Here is a 15,613-nt window from a genome sequence, read left to right as displayed (position 1 = left end):
GTGATGTGATCATGTAACACATCTCTCAACCCAAGGGCCAAAAGAGTGCTCGTGTGGCTAATTTTTTTTTTCTAAGTCTTGGTCAAAACAATCAAATAATCTTTGCTGTTCTTCCAGACTTTACAAAAATATGCTCCCACCACAGTGTCAGAAGTTACTCCTGCCTGTCAATGGTCCATGACATCTTATGACGCCAAGCTCAGCATCCTCCAGCCTTCCCTTGGCTCACAGAGCCCACCCTTGCTCACAGGTGAAATGCTGCCTGCACACTACACCCAGGGACAGCACCTGCACCAGCAGGGCACAGGGTGAAAAGCCTCACTGTTCTAACAGAAGCAAGGATTCTCAGGCCTGCACAACAGGAACCCTGGTGTCCAGAGAGCGAACCAGCCAGCCCAGAGCTGCAAGTCAGCACACGGCCCCCATCAGAGCTCACTGCCATCACTACAGCAGCCTTACTGCATGGCCTGGCAGGTGCCTCTGACTGCCAAGGGTTCAAGCAGAATAAGGGCAAAAGGCAAAAAAGGCCACAGACCTGGCTGATCTGAGGGTAATTGTTAACTAATGAACTGCACACAACTCTCAGTGCAAGTAAGACTAGTACCAAAATCCTTCAATGGGAAGGGTTCTATAAATCAATATGCTTCTAACTGGAAGCTTCTCCTTTCTTAACCTGTGAAAAAATCATAAACTTTCAATTGCAGAAAGCAACACACTTGTGTGAAAGATAATTGTGTTTTTATTTTTCTAAGCTCGCACTTGTGGAACATAATAAATGACCTGATATAATGACAACTTTGCAAAAGAAGAATCCCCCTTTCCCCAACATCTGGACAGCAATATATAAATATTTACAATGAAAAAAATAGGAAAAGAGAAGAGAATGAAGTTAACATTAGCCAAGTCAGTTTGTTTCTACATATTTGATTTTGAACAATAAGTATTCAAGCTTAACCAACACTTTCCTTCAGTGCTGAGACCTTAACCTCATTTTTAGATCTTATGTGCAACAGATACACTCCTGACTCTGCTGTTATAGTTTGCTCCTGTACAGTAACCATAGAATTTCCCCACTAAATTTTTATTCCAGGTTTTTAACTTTAAAAACAGCAAAAAAATTAAATATAACTTTATGTCTCCTGATACAAAGTTTCTCACACAGTCAAACACATCACAACACTGAAAATCAGCATAATGAAATGCTGTATAGCTTCTTAACAAGGACAATAGGTCTGGGTCTTGATCTGTCGGCTTTAACAAAAACTCTCTTCAAATAGAACAAGTACATATAGAAAAAATAACCTTCTTATTTTCTTTTTAAAAAAGGAAATGGTGCTTTCTATAAACAAAAGAACGTGTGATTTCTTTGACACAGACCCAAGTTACAGTGGAAAAAGCTCAGAAAGCTTCAAATGAAATTGGCATTTTTGAAAGGATGATTTCACAAGTCGATTGGATGAGGTTCAGTCAGCCCACGCAGTCCAGTAATTCTAGAAACATCCGTGTAAAAAACCCTGCTTTTTTGCCTTCTGCCACCCGGTGTCACACAGTCACTGCTGGAGCACGCGCTGCCCGCAGCCCTGCGGACACGATCACAGGCGTGGCTGCGCCGTGCCACCCGTGCTGGCCGTGTCCCTGCAGGGCCCGGGGTCCCAGCAGCGGTGTCACCCGTGCTGGCCGTGTCCCTGCAGGGCCCGGGGTCCCAGCAGCGCTGTCACCCGTGCTGGCCGTGTCCCTGCAGGGCCCGGGGTCCCAGCAGCGCTGTCACACGTGGGAGCTGCGCCGGCCCCGCGGGCCCAGCGACACGCGCAGCCGCGGCTCCCGCGCCTTGTAGTGCTCGTTGAAGTCCAGCCGAAAGCTCAGGAACCGCAGGCTCTCATCAGAGCTGGTTGTCAGCAGGACCAAGAACTGCTGGACGATTCCCTGAAGGGGAAAGGAAAACCCAAGAGACAGCTAAGAAAACATCCCTGGTGTGTTTTGCACAGGAGTATCAGGTGGTGCACAGACCCAGTAAACAGGCGGAGAGAATCTGGGAAAAGGCAAGCCCAAGGGTTCATATCCAACAGTTAATGAATCAGTAATGCTGGATTCATTCTTTCTGCAAAAACCCAGTGCTTCATTTCTATTTTTCAAATATCTGCCATGCATGCCAGAGCTTGGTCTTTTAAAGCATGCTCCCTGCTCCCTGTACCCTGCTGGCACACTCCATCTGCCTGAAGGCTCCCAGGCTGCAGAGCAGCTGCCTCAGTGTGCCACTGCCTTGGGACAGCACTTAGGATGCAACCTGTACCAACAGGAGACCTCACCCTGGGTCCGTGTTGCAGGTACAATGCCATCCAGGCAGCACTGGAGCACTGCTGGCTTTGCTCACACCCATTTGATGTGGGTTGTAGAGCAGTACTGGGCAGCCCAGAAGAGGAAAGTGTGTGCCCAGGAGGGCAGTCAGTGCTGCAGACCCAACTAGACTGTGCATTTGGAGCAGTTCGAGGGGGGATGGACACTTGGCATGTGGGAGGCACACTTCTACATCCCATCTTTCCATTTGGCTCCAGCTAGGTCACTGCAGGAGCCCTGCAGGACACAGGAAAGGAGAGGACCTTGGGAAGATGGGAAGACTCACTTGAAGAGCTCAGTCCTCATCTCCAGTAAATATTAACTAGAACATACTCATAACTAGAGCACTCCATTACTTCCAAAGATGACCAAGGCTGGCCATGGAAATCCTGTGTGGAAAATCCATAGTAGGGCTCAGCATGAATACACTTCAAGGAGGCAAAATCTACACTGCCAACTTGTAGCAATCTTGTAGAGCACATAAACCACAATTTATTTACAACCTACACTTTAAAGACTTAGGCTCATTTTTCTGGGGAATGGTAGTTTATAACAAATAAACACAATGCCAGAATAAATTACTTACAGAAGATAGCCTGCACACATTCCCCTAAACATCTTATCCACCACCCACCCCAGTGAGCTTAAAATTAAGTGTTAGGCCCTCAATAAGAAACTTTCTGCAGTCTTTAATAGAAAGCAATGACTTGCAAAGACTGCGAGGAGAAAATGGAATGCAGAAGGAATTCTATCTTTTTCCCGCTCGGACTACACCAAAAGATAGCTATTACTTTCACTACTGGAGGAAGAAAACAACTCACATGAAATGACTCTTCTCCTTTGTCAGGGGAACATAAATGATCACAAAACCTTTGATTACTAAGGAACAGCGAACACAGGTTTATAAGGAGAGAAGGACAAAACAAGGACTGAGCTCCAATGGCACACACATCAATACAGAAGTTACATCTACTCAATATTTGAAATTAATTTCTACACAAAGCTCAGCATATTTTAGAAAAATATAATGTAAGAGGCACCTGGTAAAAGTGAGTGAGTATTCGCAGCTGTGAGCACATTTTAGGTATTGAGTCTTGAAATTCTTTCATCCTCTTGTTCTCTTCTTCCTCTTCTGATGCAGTTACACCCCACTTGCCCTACATACAAACCAAACAAGTTAAGAGGTGAAGCATCACATGGATCAAGTTGCTAACTGGGCCACCTTCTGCCCAGCTACATCAGCTTTATAAAAACCAACCATTGCTACAGAAAAACACAGAGCCCCCAGTCTGGAAACTATCAGCCCTCCCTTTTGTGGTTGTACAGCACATGAAAGAAATGAGGTTTATTAGCAAGGCAAGTCTCACAGCAACACTGCATGTCAGTCTTGCAGCAGGGAGGCAGACATCTAGCTATGGCATTTTTTGCAAAAGGGTTTCATTTACTTCATCTAAAAGACCTCTAAATTTCTCATCCTCTGAAGTCCACTAGAGAATTCAACTCAGATTTTGGGCAAGACAAATCAAAAACATCATTCAGCAGTTCTGCTTGAAATCACTAGCAGCTGCTGATGACCTTTACATCTGTCCCAACTACATTTTTCATTTTTACTGTACATCTACATGGTATCTAAAATCTTCCATATATCAAAAGCCTGAACTCATTTTTATGTTATAGAAATATCCTTATTGCACCTCAAGCTCACGCTGTTTTTTCCTCTCTTCAAATTGCAACCTCAGCTGCAGCTCCTCCAGAGCAGCTCTGTACATTGCATCTTGGGCATTCTGGAGCTCAATGATCTGGTCAAAAACTGCTCGAAGCTGGTTGAGAAGTACCTGTGAGACAGGCAACAAAACAATTCAACAGCTGTACAGCACAAGAGTTTTAAGTTACCACCCTTCTCCAGAAAAGGAGGAAAGAAAAAAGTAAAAGAAAAGAGAAGTAAAAGAAAAAAATCCTGTTTACACAGCTGGAGAGACTGTTCTGCAAAGCCCTAAGTCAGTTGTTCCATGATCACACAGCTTCTTAGCTGTGGCCCGCACTACAGGAAGTTTTTTTCAACATGTGTCACTGGGCAGTAGGTACAGAACATACCATTACAAAATCTTATATCAGAGGAATAAAAACGACTTTTCCCTTTGCTCCTACAACATTAAAGAAGGTCATTCCTGACATACATGCCAAGATCATAAAGCTACAATTTCATGCAAAGGAGAAGACTTACCCTGGAATCACTATCCAGCAAGCACCGAGCTATGATTGTGTCCAGAAAAACTTCATGAGCTGCAATGATGTGATCCAAGTCCTGTGCTTGTTGGACCTTGTTCCAGAGTTCATCCCATGAACATTCAAGCACCTGGAGCAATGATACAGGATTGGGCTGTTTTGATTTGTTAGATGACAAGCTCTTTGAAATTTAAGACACACAACACATGCAGAATATTACAAGTGCTTCATTTTCTATGTAATTAATTGGGTGGGTAGGGTATACCTCAAATGTAATGTAATACTGCATTTGATGAATGAAATGGACCATTTCTGATGCCAGAACGTGACACTGATGCAGCACCCCAGAAAGCTCTGTAAAAAGTCCAAAGAGATGGTATGTTAAAGACTGAAAGGACAAGCACAGCCAACAAATCAGCTTGGTACATTTTTTTTCACCAAATTGAATACTTCAAAACACAGCCACTAATCTTAGATGGTAGCAGCAGTGACCTTCTGAGGCCAGGTGTCCTCTCCCACCCACCAAAAATTCTTAATTACATAACAAGAAATTTCTAAGTATTACTGTGTCATAAAGAAGCGTAACTCTCAATAGTTATTTTTTACTGAAAGAAATATAGATAGATTAAAAAAAAAAAAAATTCAAGAGTGAGCCAGTACACACAACCACAAATACAGCTATATTCTCTAGCTGAGAAGTAGGATCAAAAAGTGTCAGTCCATGAAACATACACTGGAGCCACTATATTTCAGAGCTTTCCTATTTCTTCTCAAACATCTTTCTCTTCTTACCTTCTACTGTTCTTAGCTAAACAAAAGCAGGGGGAATAAGTGAAGAAAAAACTAGTAAATTCAGAACTGTGCATGTATGAGGCTTAATAGTTAACAGACGGCGTAAGAAAGAGACAAAAGACATGGGGTACAAGTAAGACGACATCAAGGAAGATGAATACAAATGGATGGAAGAGCTACAGTCTCACAACTTGGCCAGCATAAAGATACTTATGTTAATGCAACTTTTCAAAAGAGAGACCAAGGATCAAGTAAAACAACAGATAAGAAACTTCCATTTACAATTATGTCATTTTACCTTCATCATCACCATCATGTACCATTAAACAGCCAGTCACAAGGAGCACCAAAATACAAAATTAATCTGAACATCATTCATCAGACACTTAGTTCCCGCTTAACACACAGTTTAGAATAAGATCCAGTCATCTATATCAATTTTACAAGGATGTTATCCATCTGGACACCTCTCACCTGGCATACTTTTCAGAAGCTTTGCATTACACATGTGCCCTTTCCATATATCAGTAAGAATATACTCCATTCTCTTTGCTCTCCAAAGGAAATTAAATACTCTTAGATAGTGGCTCATGCACTCACGTGTAAATACCTACAAAGCAAACATCAGTACAAATTAATAGACATACCATATGTCCTGAAGGACCAAGGACCTCTTCACAGTCCACCTTATCTGATCCATACAGTTTATTGGTAATTATTGTTAAAAAAAGTTTCCTGGAAATCACAGAGCTTTTGGAAAGATCCTCTATTGAGGGCTGAACAGTTATCTAGCATTCAAGCAGACAGAGGGCACTGCTGGAAGTGTAAGAAGGGGTGAACATAAAGCCTAAGCCTCTTTTAAAGCTACATATCAAAATTCCTGCTGCTGGTCAGACTCAGTTTGTCCTGCTTAAAAAGGAAGTTCTTTACAAGTTCTTTATAGAGGCTAAATATATTCTGATGAACAGTGCAACTACCTATCAAATGTCATTTAGACGGCATAAGTAAGTTCTCCACAAATATATTCCTCAGTTCCTTGCAAATTTTCCTAAATTACTATCTACAGAATAGTAATTATCAAAGAATAGGAACACTCAATTTATTAAGTACTTGCTTAGAACTGTGCTGGAACAAATCAATTACTGATTTTCAGTAATGACTGTTTTAAACGTAGCTTTTCAGCACTCACAGTTAACTGGTAAGAATTGAGATTTTTGCTTAACTGTTGATACAGCGGGTACATCCTAGATGCAAAGAAAAAAAAAAAATATCTGACTTCACATTCAAGAACAAAACCAAGTTACTTCACTAAAAAAACATTTAGCAATTTCATTCAGCACCCAAAACACATTCAGAGCCAGCAGTGTTTAACATTACCGTTGCTATTGGCCCATCAACATGATAGTCCAAGCTGAAGACATCCCATCCAGTGTCTCCAGGAGATACCTGTATTAAAAAGATATGCTACTATCAGTGTATAATCAGAGCATACTAAAGCTGAAGACAGGCATTACTTGCTTACTCTTTCATTCAGCCTATGAACAAACAAGCATCCACATCAACAAGAGACTGGAGTTTCTTGTTGAAAGTAGCAGATTAGGCAAAAATTGATCAAACTCTTTGATACAAGGGTGAGAATGATCTCACACAAATACTGATGTTTGCAATGTCAGTGTTTCTCCACTGTGCCTAGTAAAGGAAAATAAAGGAAAGAAAAGATAGTAAAGGAAAAATTTCTTTAGCATCTGAAATCTGAAATAGACTTATTTCAGATGCTATAGCTCATCACTGAAGTCTCACCTCAGGGACTGAAGCTTTCAAATTAACTCAAGTTTTTTACCACAGGCCTGTGCCATGAAATGTGCTTTCACTGCTTCTCTTTTTTTAACTAGAGGCAAGAAGGAGGCACACATTCCAACCTGGCCCTTCCTGCCTCAATTTTTGTAAGAGCAACAGCTTTAAGAGCTGTTAGGAGAACCTCAAATCAGAGCCACCAGCATTAATTTCTGTTAGGCCTCAAATACTCAACCTTGTATTGTCAATGGCTGCAAACCACTATCTTGAAATACAAATAGACAATAGACAGGGAAAGCAAAAAGATGACTTACTTAATGATCTTTATATTACTCAAAGTAAACTTCAGTGGAAAGGAAGGGGGGAATGTATTCACATAAGAAAATTTTGTTTCATATAGATGACTGCATGTGCACACACAAGCAAAGGTATGTTTCAGGTCAGAGTCACCATGATGCAACAGACCTCCAGAAGTCGAACATCCAAGCGCTTGAGAATCTCCGGATTATCGAACTGCGCGTTCGTGGCCCTCACCGCTGTTTCCAGGATTCCCGTTAGGTTATGCTGATACAAGGTCGTAGCTGGTCGTGCAAGCTCTGGCCTGGTGGGTATAAAGCAGTCACAGCACATCACTGAAATACTCTGCAGCAGCAATTCAGTAGTAACTGCAGCACACAGCAAAACCTTTTTCTAACCAACATTCAAAACTTCTCATATTACTCTTTCAGACTTAATCATGAAGAAAATCAGCATGAGGAGTAACTTAACCCTCATTTAATGCCAGTAATTTGAAGTTACCAGGATTGCTACTTTAGCTAGCCTGTAATCTGAGTTGCATTCATATCTTAAATGAGGCAGATTACATCATTAGCACATCAAACCAATAATTTCACTTCAGTTTTGAGAAACTTTCTGATAGCCATCTCACAGGCTCAAAAGTGCTGGCAGGAACACAGAAACCCACCCCCTCTATGGAACTTCAACCTTCCAAAGAGTTGCAACATGCAACTCTTGTACTATCTCTCTCTCCCTTAGAATCTGGGAAGCCTCTTACTCCTCCTGCCTCAAATGTAATACTGACTCCACAAACCAACCTCATGCTGCTTTCACATTAAACAGCACGTCATGTACTGTTGATTTTGATTTACAAACAAGTTAATGAAAGCTTTATTACAAAGCCTGCCTTCTAGACCAAAGAAAAGCTTTGCAAGCCAATGCTTCCAATTGAAGAAGTTTCATCAGTAGCACCAGCATGTAAAAGTGAGCTTGCAAATACTCTTTAAGAACTGGAATCAGTAGTTGTGGGTGCACCTGAGTGCTTGAAACAGAAGCCGGTGAGGAATGAATTAGATTTTTAAAACGGCATTGAAGGGTTTTGACACAATGTTTTGGACTAAACACCTCTAAAATACAGAGGCCTAGTAATTACAGCCAAGCTAATCAGTAGCATCAAGAGCAGAATATTTCTGCTTAAACTTGCTGACAGGACCAAGAGAAGTGCCAATATCCTCAAGGCTATCACAGGGCCAACATAAAGATATCTGTATTAATTTAACTTTTCAAGACTTTGTCAAATGGTACTGTATGTACTTCTTATCCAAACAGAAGAAAAAAATTTTAAGCCTCAGGGTCAAAGAAATTAAACTCCAAATAGAATTTAAAAGTTACTATTCTAAGATGTAATTGAACAAGGTATACTTAGAGAGTCCTCCTCAAAAAGCAAAACAGTTCCTGTGCTGATCATGCACAGAATCATCAGAAATTCAACATAATTACCCTTCCTATTGTCTTACTTGAGCAAGTCCATTAAATGCCTAATAAAGTCTCCTTGGCCAAGTAACAAGTAGCGCCTCATGGCCTGCATGTGTTCCAGCAGATTGTATTTCTTATTGAGAACATCCAGTAGGTACTTGCTGGTTTCAAAATAAGCTGCATCAATTTTCTCTTGAAATGCATTTTCCAGATCTGTGAACAAATCAGCAGCTAAAAGAAAAAAATAAAATTATATTAGTAGTTTTCAAACACTGAGGCAAACAAGCTTTGGAGCTGAAACCCACAAACAGAAAAACTACCATTTCTTCTGATCCACTGTGTTAAACATTTGCCAAAGCAAAAGCAAGTCTAAAGCAGCCTACACTTCTACAATATTACTTTTAATCTGTGCCCAGATTGCACTTTCCAGTAGAAGCTCATGTTATGTCACTTTTACATAACAAGTTGGGGATTTTTAAGCTTGCTGAAATACTACGGTTTACAAATCCAGTAACTTACAGAGATCTAAAAGCTCAGAATTAAGAGAAATCTTTGTTGGGCAGGATCTAAATCAGAAGTCACTTCTAAGGGTGCAGGGAAAAAGAAATCAAATAATCAGAATGTTAAAACACTTAACAGAAGACTTTCTGTGGATAAGAGAATGAGAGAAAAGGGAACATGCTTGAGTTACCTGGGGGACAGCCAGCAACCTGATATTTTCTCTGCATCTTTCACGCATGGCAATTTGGGGACAGAAAGAAGGAAGCAGTAGAAAGTAGCAGGAAGTTTATTTCATTGTTTTCTACAACTACAAGCTCACAGAGAAAAGGACTCCAGTAAAACTGTTATGAGACAGCAAGAACCGTGGCCTTCTCTTCAGGCAACATGGAGCAATACTCCAAATACTGGACTGCAAACTATCATAAATTCAGACCTTCCTCAGCATTAAAGGATATACTCCCACTTTAACTAGTCAATTAATAAAATGCTTATGAATTGAAGAAAAAAGCAGTGGTGCTAATAGAGAAGTCACTCTTTAAAAAGGGAAGCCTAAAGGTCTGGTTCGCTGACATTCCTGGAGGTTTCCAAACTATCATTCAGTAACCAGTGAAACTCTCCGTAAGACACAAGTAGTGCAAGAGATGTCAAAGAGATGACACTTTTATAATACATTGCTGTATAGACTAGAGAAATACTACTTAGTCAAGTAACACACATCAGCCTTAAGGAAGTGAGAATTAATACACCCTGCAGTAAGTGTAAGTGTCTTTCCTCAAGATGCTGAGAGCCTAACAGCAAAACAAGAGAGGGAAGAAGCCAATCCAGAAAGAGTTACTAGCTGATCTCTTCAGCCCCAGGACACAGAGTCTGGGCCTGGCACTGGCTCAAGGCAAAGCAAAGCCAGCAGGCAACTCCGTGGCTTGTCTATGGCCAGCCCACTGTGTCAGGCATGCTGGTCCTGTCTCCACTTATGCAGCGGTGAGCATGTCCAAGTGATAGCTCTGAAATACACAGACCAGTCTCAACTTCTGACTACCTCAAGCAGAAAAGCAGCCTTTCCCCTCTCCTTAGTACTGAATCTCTTGCCTTGAAGGAAGTAACCTGGCCACAGCCCTTCACCTCTGACTGGAAAGCCAATTTTACATATGCAGTTGTAATGCACCACCTCTGCATACACAGCCCCCAGCACAGGCAAAATGCAGCACTCCCGTCTGACACACAAAACTGCTAAAAAGGTTGTTCACATCAACAAACACAAGGCCTAAGCACAAGTTTTGAAAACTGTACAAAATTATCTCAGAACCCTGAAAAGCCAGAAATTAATAAAGCAAGGGTCAGACTAAAAGCACTAACAGGCAGGTCCATGAGCTGCTACTGAATACAGTGTCATTCCTGGTCCCAAAGTACAGACAGCTACATGTTGGAGCTGAGGTCACTTTATTGGTCTTTTTTACTGTTCCTCTCTCCTAAATGCTACAATTCTCTGCCAGGCAAGATGACCAACTTCTACACAGTTATGTCAGACTTCTTGTTTTAATACATGTTCACACAGTTTTCCACACCATCATTACTTCAGCATCCAAAGGAAACTGGGAAACATAATAGTAGTTAAGGTTCCAAGGCAAATGAAAGAAATTAATAATACAGCCCAACCCGTAAAATGTCCAAATTTTAAACGAGAAAAAGCATCCGGAACTCAGGCTGGCATCCTAGCTTTCTATGATCCTAATAGTAAGTAATTATCTAAAGGGACTTTCAGGATATTGTTAGATAGCACAAACAAGCACAAAAGGAAGCATTTTCAATGTCCCTGACATAAAATGTTCTTCCAGGATTAAATGGGTAAAATGTCCTAAACACAAATGCAGTTTCATGCAGAATTAAAGCAATTCAATACCATGAGGTATTTCGGCTGCCAGCCATAAGCTCAGCACACCTTCAGCACACTGCAGGCAGAGTAACTTATTTCTAAAGCGACGCTTTTTGTCTCAAACAGCTATTCTCAGCACTTAAGATAATGTAGGTGCTTTGAAGCTCTCATCCCCTACATAATAGGGAAACGGTATTTGCGCAGATCTTCCATTCAATCAAGGAGAAAAAGACAGAAACAAGTGCAAATTTAAATAAGTATTGGAAAAGCATGGCCATAAATGTTGAATAAAGTGGTGAAAGTAGTGCAGCCAAAGAATGGTTTTTTCCCTTTTTCCAGGAGTAGCTGGCAAGACGATTGTTCAAATACAGCCCTTATTCACTTAACCATGACCCTTTTCTGCACTTTAGGCTTATCTTTGACTAAGCAAGCACTGAACACGATACAAAAATCACATTATTAAAAGACATTCTTCCAGATATGAATGGGCTTTTATTACTAGAACATTTTTTATGGTGTTACTCATGTCAGAACTCCAAACCGAAGAGTTAATATTAAAACTAATCCAAGGTTATCCGGAGGCAAAAAAAAGCCCCAACTAATCCAAACCCAACAACTCCAAATACACAAGCTTTAAAGTTATATATAAGCGATATTATGCTATGCAGTGTTAAGAAGTACGTTCTTCAAAACCAAGAATTTGACAGAAAAATATTTAGATGATTAGCATCAGAAAACTTATCCCAGTGAGCTATGTATCAACAGCTGACTATCTTTGGCATATTAAACAAGTTATCAAAAGTTACCGTGGCAAAACCAACTTCCACCAGAAGGCAGAAATCTGTCCTTTCTCTGAGATACAGCACCATCCTACACATTCTTTGCTTAGTATTCAGACATGAAGTCTCCTTGGTTTAGATGTTTACTATTTGCTATCTTTCATAATAACAACATTGATTTCATTGCAACAAATATGCCACCAAAAATAACCACAAATGGTATACAAGTTCTCATTTATTAAAACTGAGATCTATTTTAAATAAAACCAAATAACCTGAAGGAATTCTAATAGTTAAGTTTTGGTTCCATGCTTACCAGCTGGCAATCCCAATTTTAAGTACTCTTCAAAAAGAGTTTTAGTAACCTTCCACATACTTATTTTTGACATATTGGTATAGTACATTTACAGAAAGGCTAGAAAGGCTTCTGTTGTGTTTTTATTACTTATTCCCTTATATATACAACTAACTGAGCATTTTTATTTTTCAACTACAAAATTAACCTAGTACTATGGAACTGTATGATGGAGTATATTTGATGAGATGTCAAACATACTAAATTGTTATTGCAGCACTCAAGAATATCCCTGCTCCCACCCCAGCAGAGGCAGCTGAAGGCAGACTGTTTTTTCAATGGTTTCATTCACAAAATCAGTACATTAACAATCATCCAGCAAACCTATCAAATTAAGAAAATTATGCAGATGCATCAACATACATTTTTGTAACAAAAAAGTATCCATGAAATGATCTATATTTTAGGGCAGATGGGATTTTTGTACTCCTTTCAAGCCCATCATCCATGAAGTCAGTTTACAGTCTAAACCACGCATAGTATGGTAAGTCAGTTCCAAGGGGAGATACTGAATAACATTAATACTGTACCATCTTTTGAAGACTCTGCAGATTTTGCAACAGCAATCATTTTTGTGGATGGAGTTTGATCATGACACACTTGATGCAAGAAGTTTATGGATTTTCCTATTAAAAGGACCTGAATAAAAAAGGAGTTTTAAAAAGTGATATGCTTATAAGAAAAAAAATAAAATACCAAAAAAGCCATCCACAACCACCAGGACAACAAGGTATTTTGTCATTTTTCTGTGCTCTTAGTTTCACAATCCCAACCACAGCAATCCAGAATAGCAATGCTAATATGGAAAGGTTTTAAACAAAAACTTTTCCCCCTACTTGAGATCTCCTCAAAGTTTAACAGTTAGAGAATGGAAAGGAAAAACTGTCCTACAGCCTTCCACAGTAAACAATTCTAAAATTCCTGAGATAATTATTTTTTGTTAAATTTGGCCTCAATTTTCTCAAAAGAAATCTAAGCAGCAGTACAGGGCAAACAAATCATCACAAGATTAACTTTTAGACTCATACCTTTTTTGATTGCTCCATTGTAATAAAAGATGGGATCATTGATTTCCTTAAAGTGTATTTGTCATGCCATAGCCGATCAGTTTTAACTGTAGGATCTGAAGCCACAAAAAACTGAAGATTGAAATAAAAATTAAAAGCAAAAGATTAATGTAAACTCTAATCGATAGTTTCACCTATTATTCCCCCTATTTTACAGATGTAGAGAGGAAAAAAAAAAAAAAACCAAGAAAACCAAAACCCTCCCAAAATTTTGCAATTGATACGGTGATCAAATGCTATAATCTCTCAACTCCACACAAGAAAAATCCCCTCATTTGTAAAAAACTAATACTTTATTAGTTTTGTTGAAATGAAGTTTGGATGGATTATGTCCTCATCCTGTCAAACAATACATCCATTTTCTGGACACAAACGTTTTTCACTGCCTTCCAACACCACTTTCTCCAAGAATGACTAATTGTCTTTATTCAAAACTGTCTATCATATGAAAATTATAGCTTTCAGTACAACACATCAAACAATAATTTTCAGTATTAAGAACACTCTTCCAGTGCACACGCAGAGGTTAGAGCTAACAAACTACCTAAAATCCAAAAAAGACAAAACCTTGTATCTGGGGAGTAGCTGGGAAAAAAAGTCTACTTTACACTTCTAAAAAAAGATTCATAGACATTTTACACAGTTCTAACCTTAAAGAGCAGCTTTAAGTCACTGTTACTCACTTAAATTTTGACCAAAATAAGGACGCTCCAAGAAAACAGACAGCATATTTGACTCTCAAGTAAAATTACTCAGATTTGTCTCAGAAGCACTAAACTAATTTTTAAAAAATGATTCTTTGGCTTGTTGGAACAAAATTTTAAAAATCTAATCAGTTTAAAAAGACTGTATTGATGAGACATAGGAAAGTGTTGAGAGAGTTCAGAAAAGCATTAAAAAAATCCAAGAAAAAGGACAATTACTAGAACTTGATGTTACAGAAGTCACAACAAATAACTTCGCACAGTTTCTAATCTGGAACCATAAACCTCTTTTACCCCATTTGACAGACTGAAGTTATTTATCAAGGATAACAGTACACAGTCAGAGGAAAATATTCTCAGCTTCATTCCAAATACAAGGCTTGCATTCTGAACAGCTACAAAGAACTCTGCATACATTACTGTTGTTACAGTAAGCAAGAAAAGATACAGAGGAATTATTTTGTCTTCAGAAACAAGGACCCACTGTCAGTACACCACTTTGACTCTACTAACCAGACCCAGCATATGATTTGTTGAAGACAACACATTGCAACCTGCAGATACCAAACTCATGAGGAATTCATGAAGAGAGTGATATTTCAGGTTGTTGTATGTATTGCTTACACCCGTTATAGATTTTCACCACACTCTACTTTTCAAGCTCCCCTCTAAGCTTCCCACAGGTCACATCAACAAGCAAAGAGATGAAGTATTTACTGTAGCACATACACTACCTCATGGTATGTATCCTCCAGCTCTCCATCATAAATCCAGCGATACAGGAAGTTCAGGACAGGATGGGATACCAGGCCAAGAATGTGCTGAACCAGAGATCGCATGTAGGGATCTCCTGTTTTAGTATAGGCATGAACTGCTGAGGCTAGTTCACCACCTTTTCTCCCTGTAAGAAGAAAGGGAGAGACATTTGAAGGAAAACAATATGCACCTCATTTAAATTTAGCAGCCACTGATTTTAGCTACCTGTGTCACACTGAGCTTGCTAAACAGCAATTTGAAAATGTAGCAAAAGTAGATTTTTTTATTGCTAACAGGGAATTCCTAGGTTTTAAGGCATGAATTATTAATCTCACTAAAGCATTAAGAAGAGTTCTCTGCCTACTTTATGGTAGCTTAGAGGAATGCAAAAGTCAAAGCATCAGATCACACACAGAGGTTGATGTTATGCTTCCAGAGAAGCATTAAAGGAGCCTTAGAATGTTTTCCTTCTCTCCTGTACTTGACACTCTCAAATATTCATGCACACATGCACACAAACACAGCTTTCCTGTTTCTTGGTTATAGTTGCCCCCATAGCTCCATTAGGTAATATCTCCTGTCTTCTTGCAATTGGAAAGTAAGAGACTGTCAAAAAAACCTGTAAAAAATAGACTGAATATTTGATTTTGCTGCCGTGCTCCACAGCTTACCATTTTCTTGCA

General features: G+C 39.5%; 1 protein-coding gene across 1 annotated transcript in view; it reads right to left on the bottom strand.

The window, feature by feature from the left end:
* Positions 1-726: 726 nt before the first annotated feature.
* TUBGCP3 (tubulin gamma complex component 3) overlaps positions 727-15,613 on the bottom strand; it is a 49,255-nt gene continuing 34,368 nt past the window's right edge. Inside the window, exons 11-22 of the mRNA XM_063392761.1 lie at positions 14,909-15,075; positions 13,432-13,542; positions 12,934-13,042; positions 8,940-9,129; positions 7,612-7,747; positions 6,730-6,798; positions 5,827-5,962; positions 4,826-4,914; positions 4,559-4,690; positions 4,029-4,169; positions 3,375-3,491; positions 727-1,923 (exon numbers count right to left, since the gene is read on the bottom strand). Coding sequence (XP_063248831.1) covers positions 1,765-1,923; positions 3,375-3,491; positions 4,029-4,169; positions 4,559-4,690; positions 4,826-4,914; positions 5,827-5,962; positions 6,730-6,798; positions 7,612-7,747; positions 8,940-9,129; positions 12,934-13,042; positions 13,432-13,542; positions 14,909-15,075 — 1,556 coding nt within the window. The 3' untranslated portion in view covers positions 727-1,764. The remainder of the gene's footprint in view (positions 1,924-3,374; positions 3,492-4,028; positions 4,170-4,558; positions 4,691-4,825; positions 4,915-5,826; positions 5,963-6,729; positions 6,799-7,611; positions 7,748-8,939; positions 9,130-12,933; positions 13,043-13,431; positions 13,543-14,908; positions 15,076-15,613) is intronic.

This window comes from Prinia subflava, chromosome 3 (genome assembly GCF_021018805.1).
Source record: "Prinia subflava isolate CZ2003 ecotype Zambia chromosome 3, Cam_Psub_1.2, whole genome shotgun sequence".
NCBI classification, from domain to species: domain Eukaryota; kingdom Metazoa; phylum Chordata; class Aves; order Passeriformes; family Cisticolidae; genus Prinia; species Prinia subflava.
Note: the sequence above shows the minus strand (reverse complement) of the source record. Positions and strands in the feature narration are given on the sequence as shown.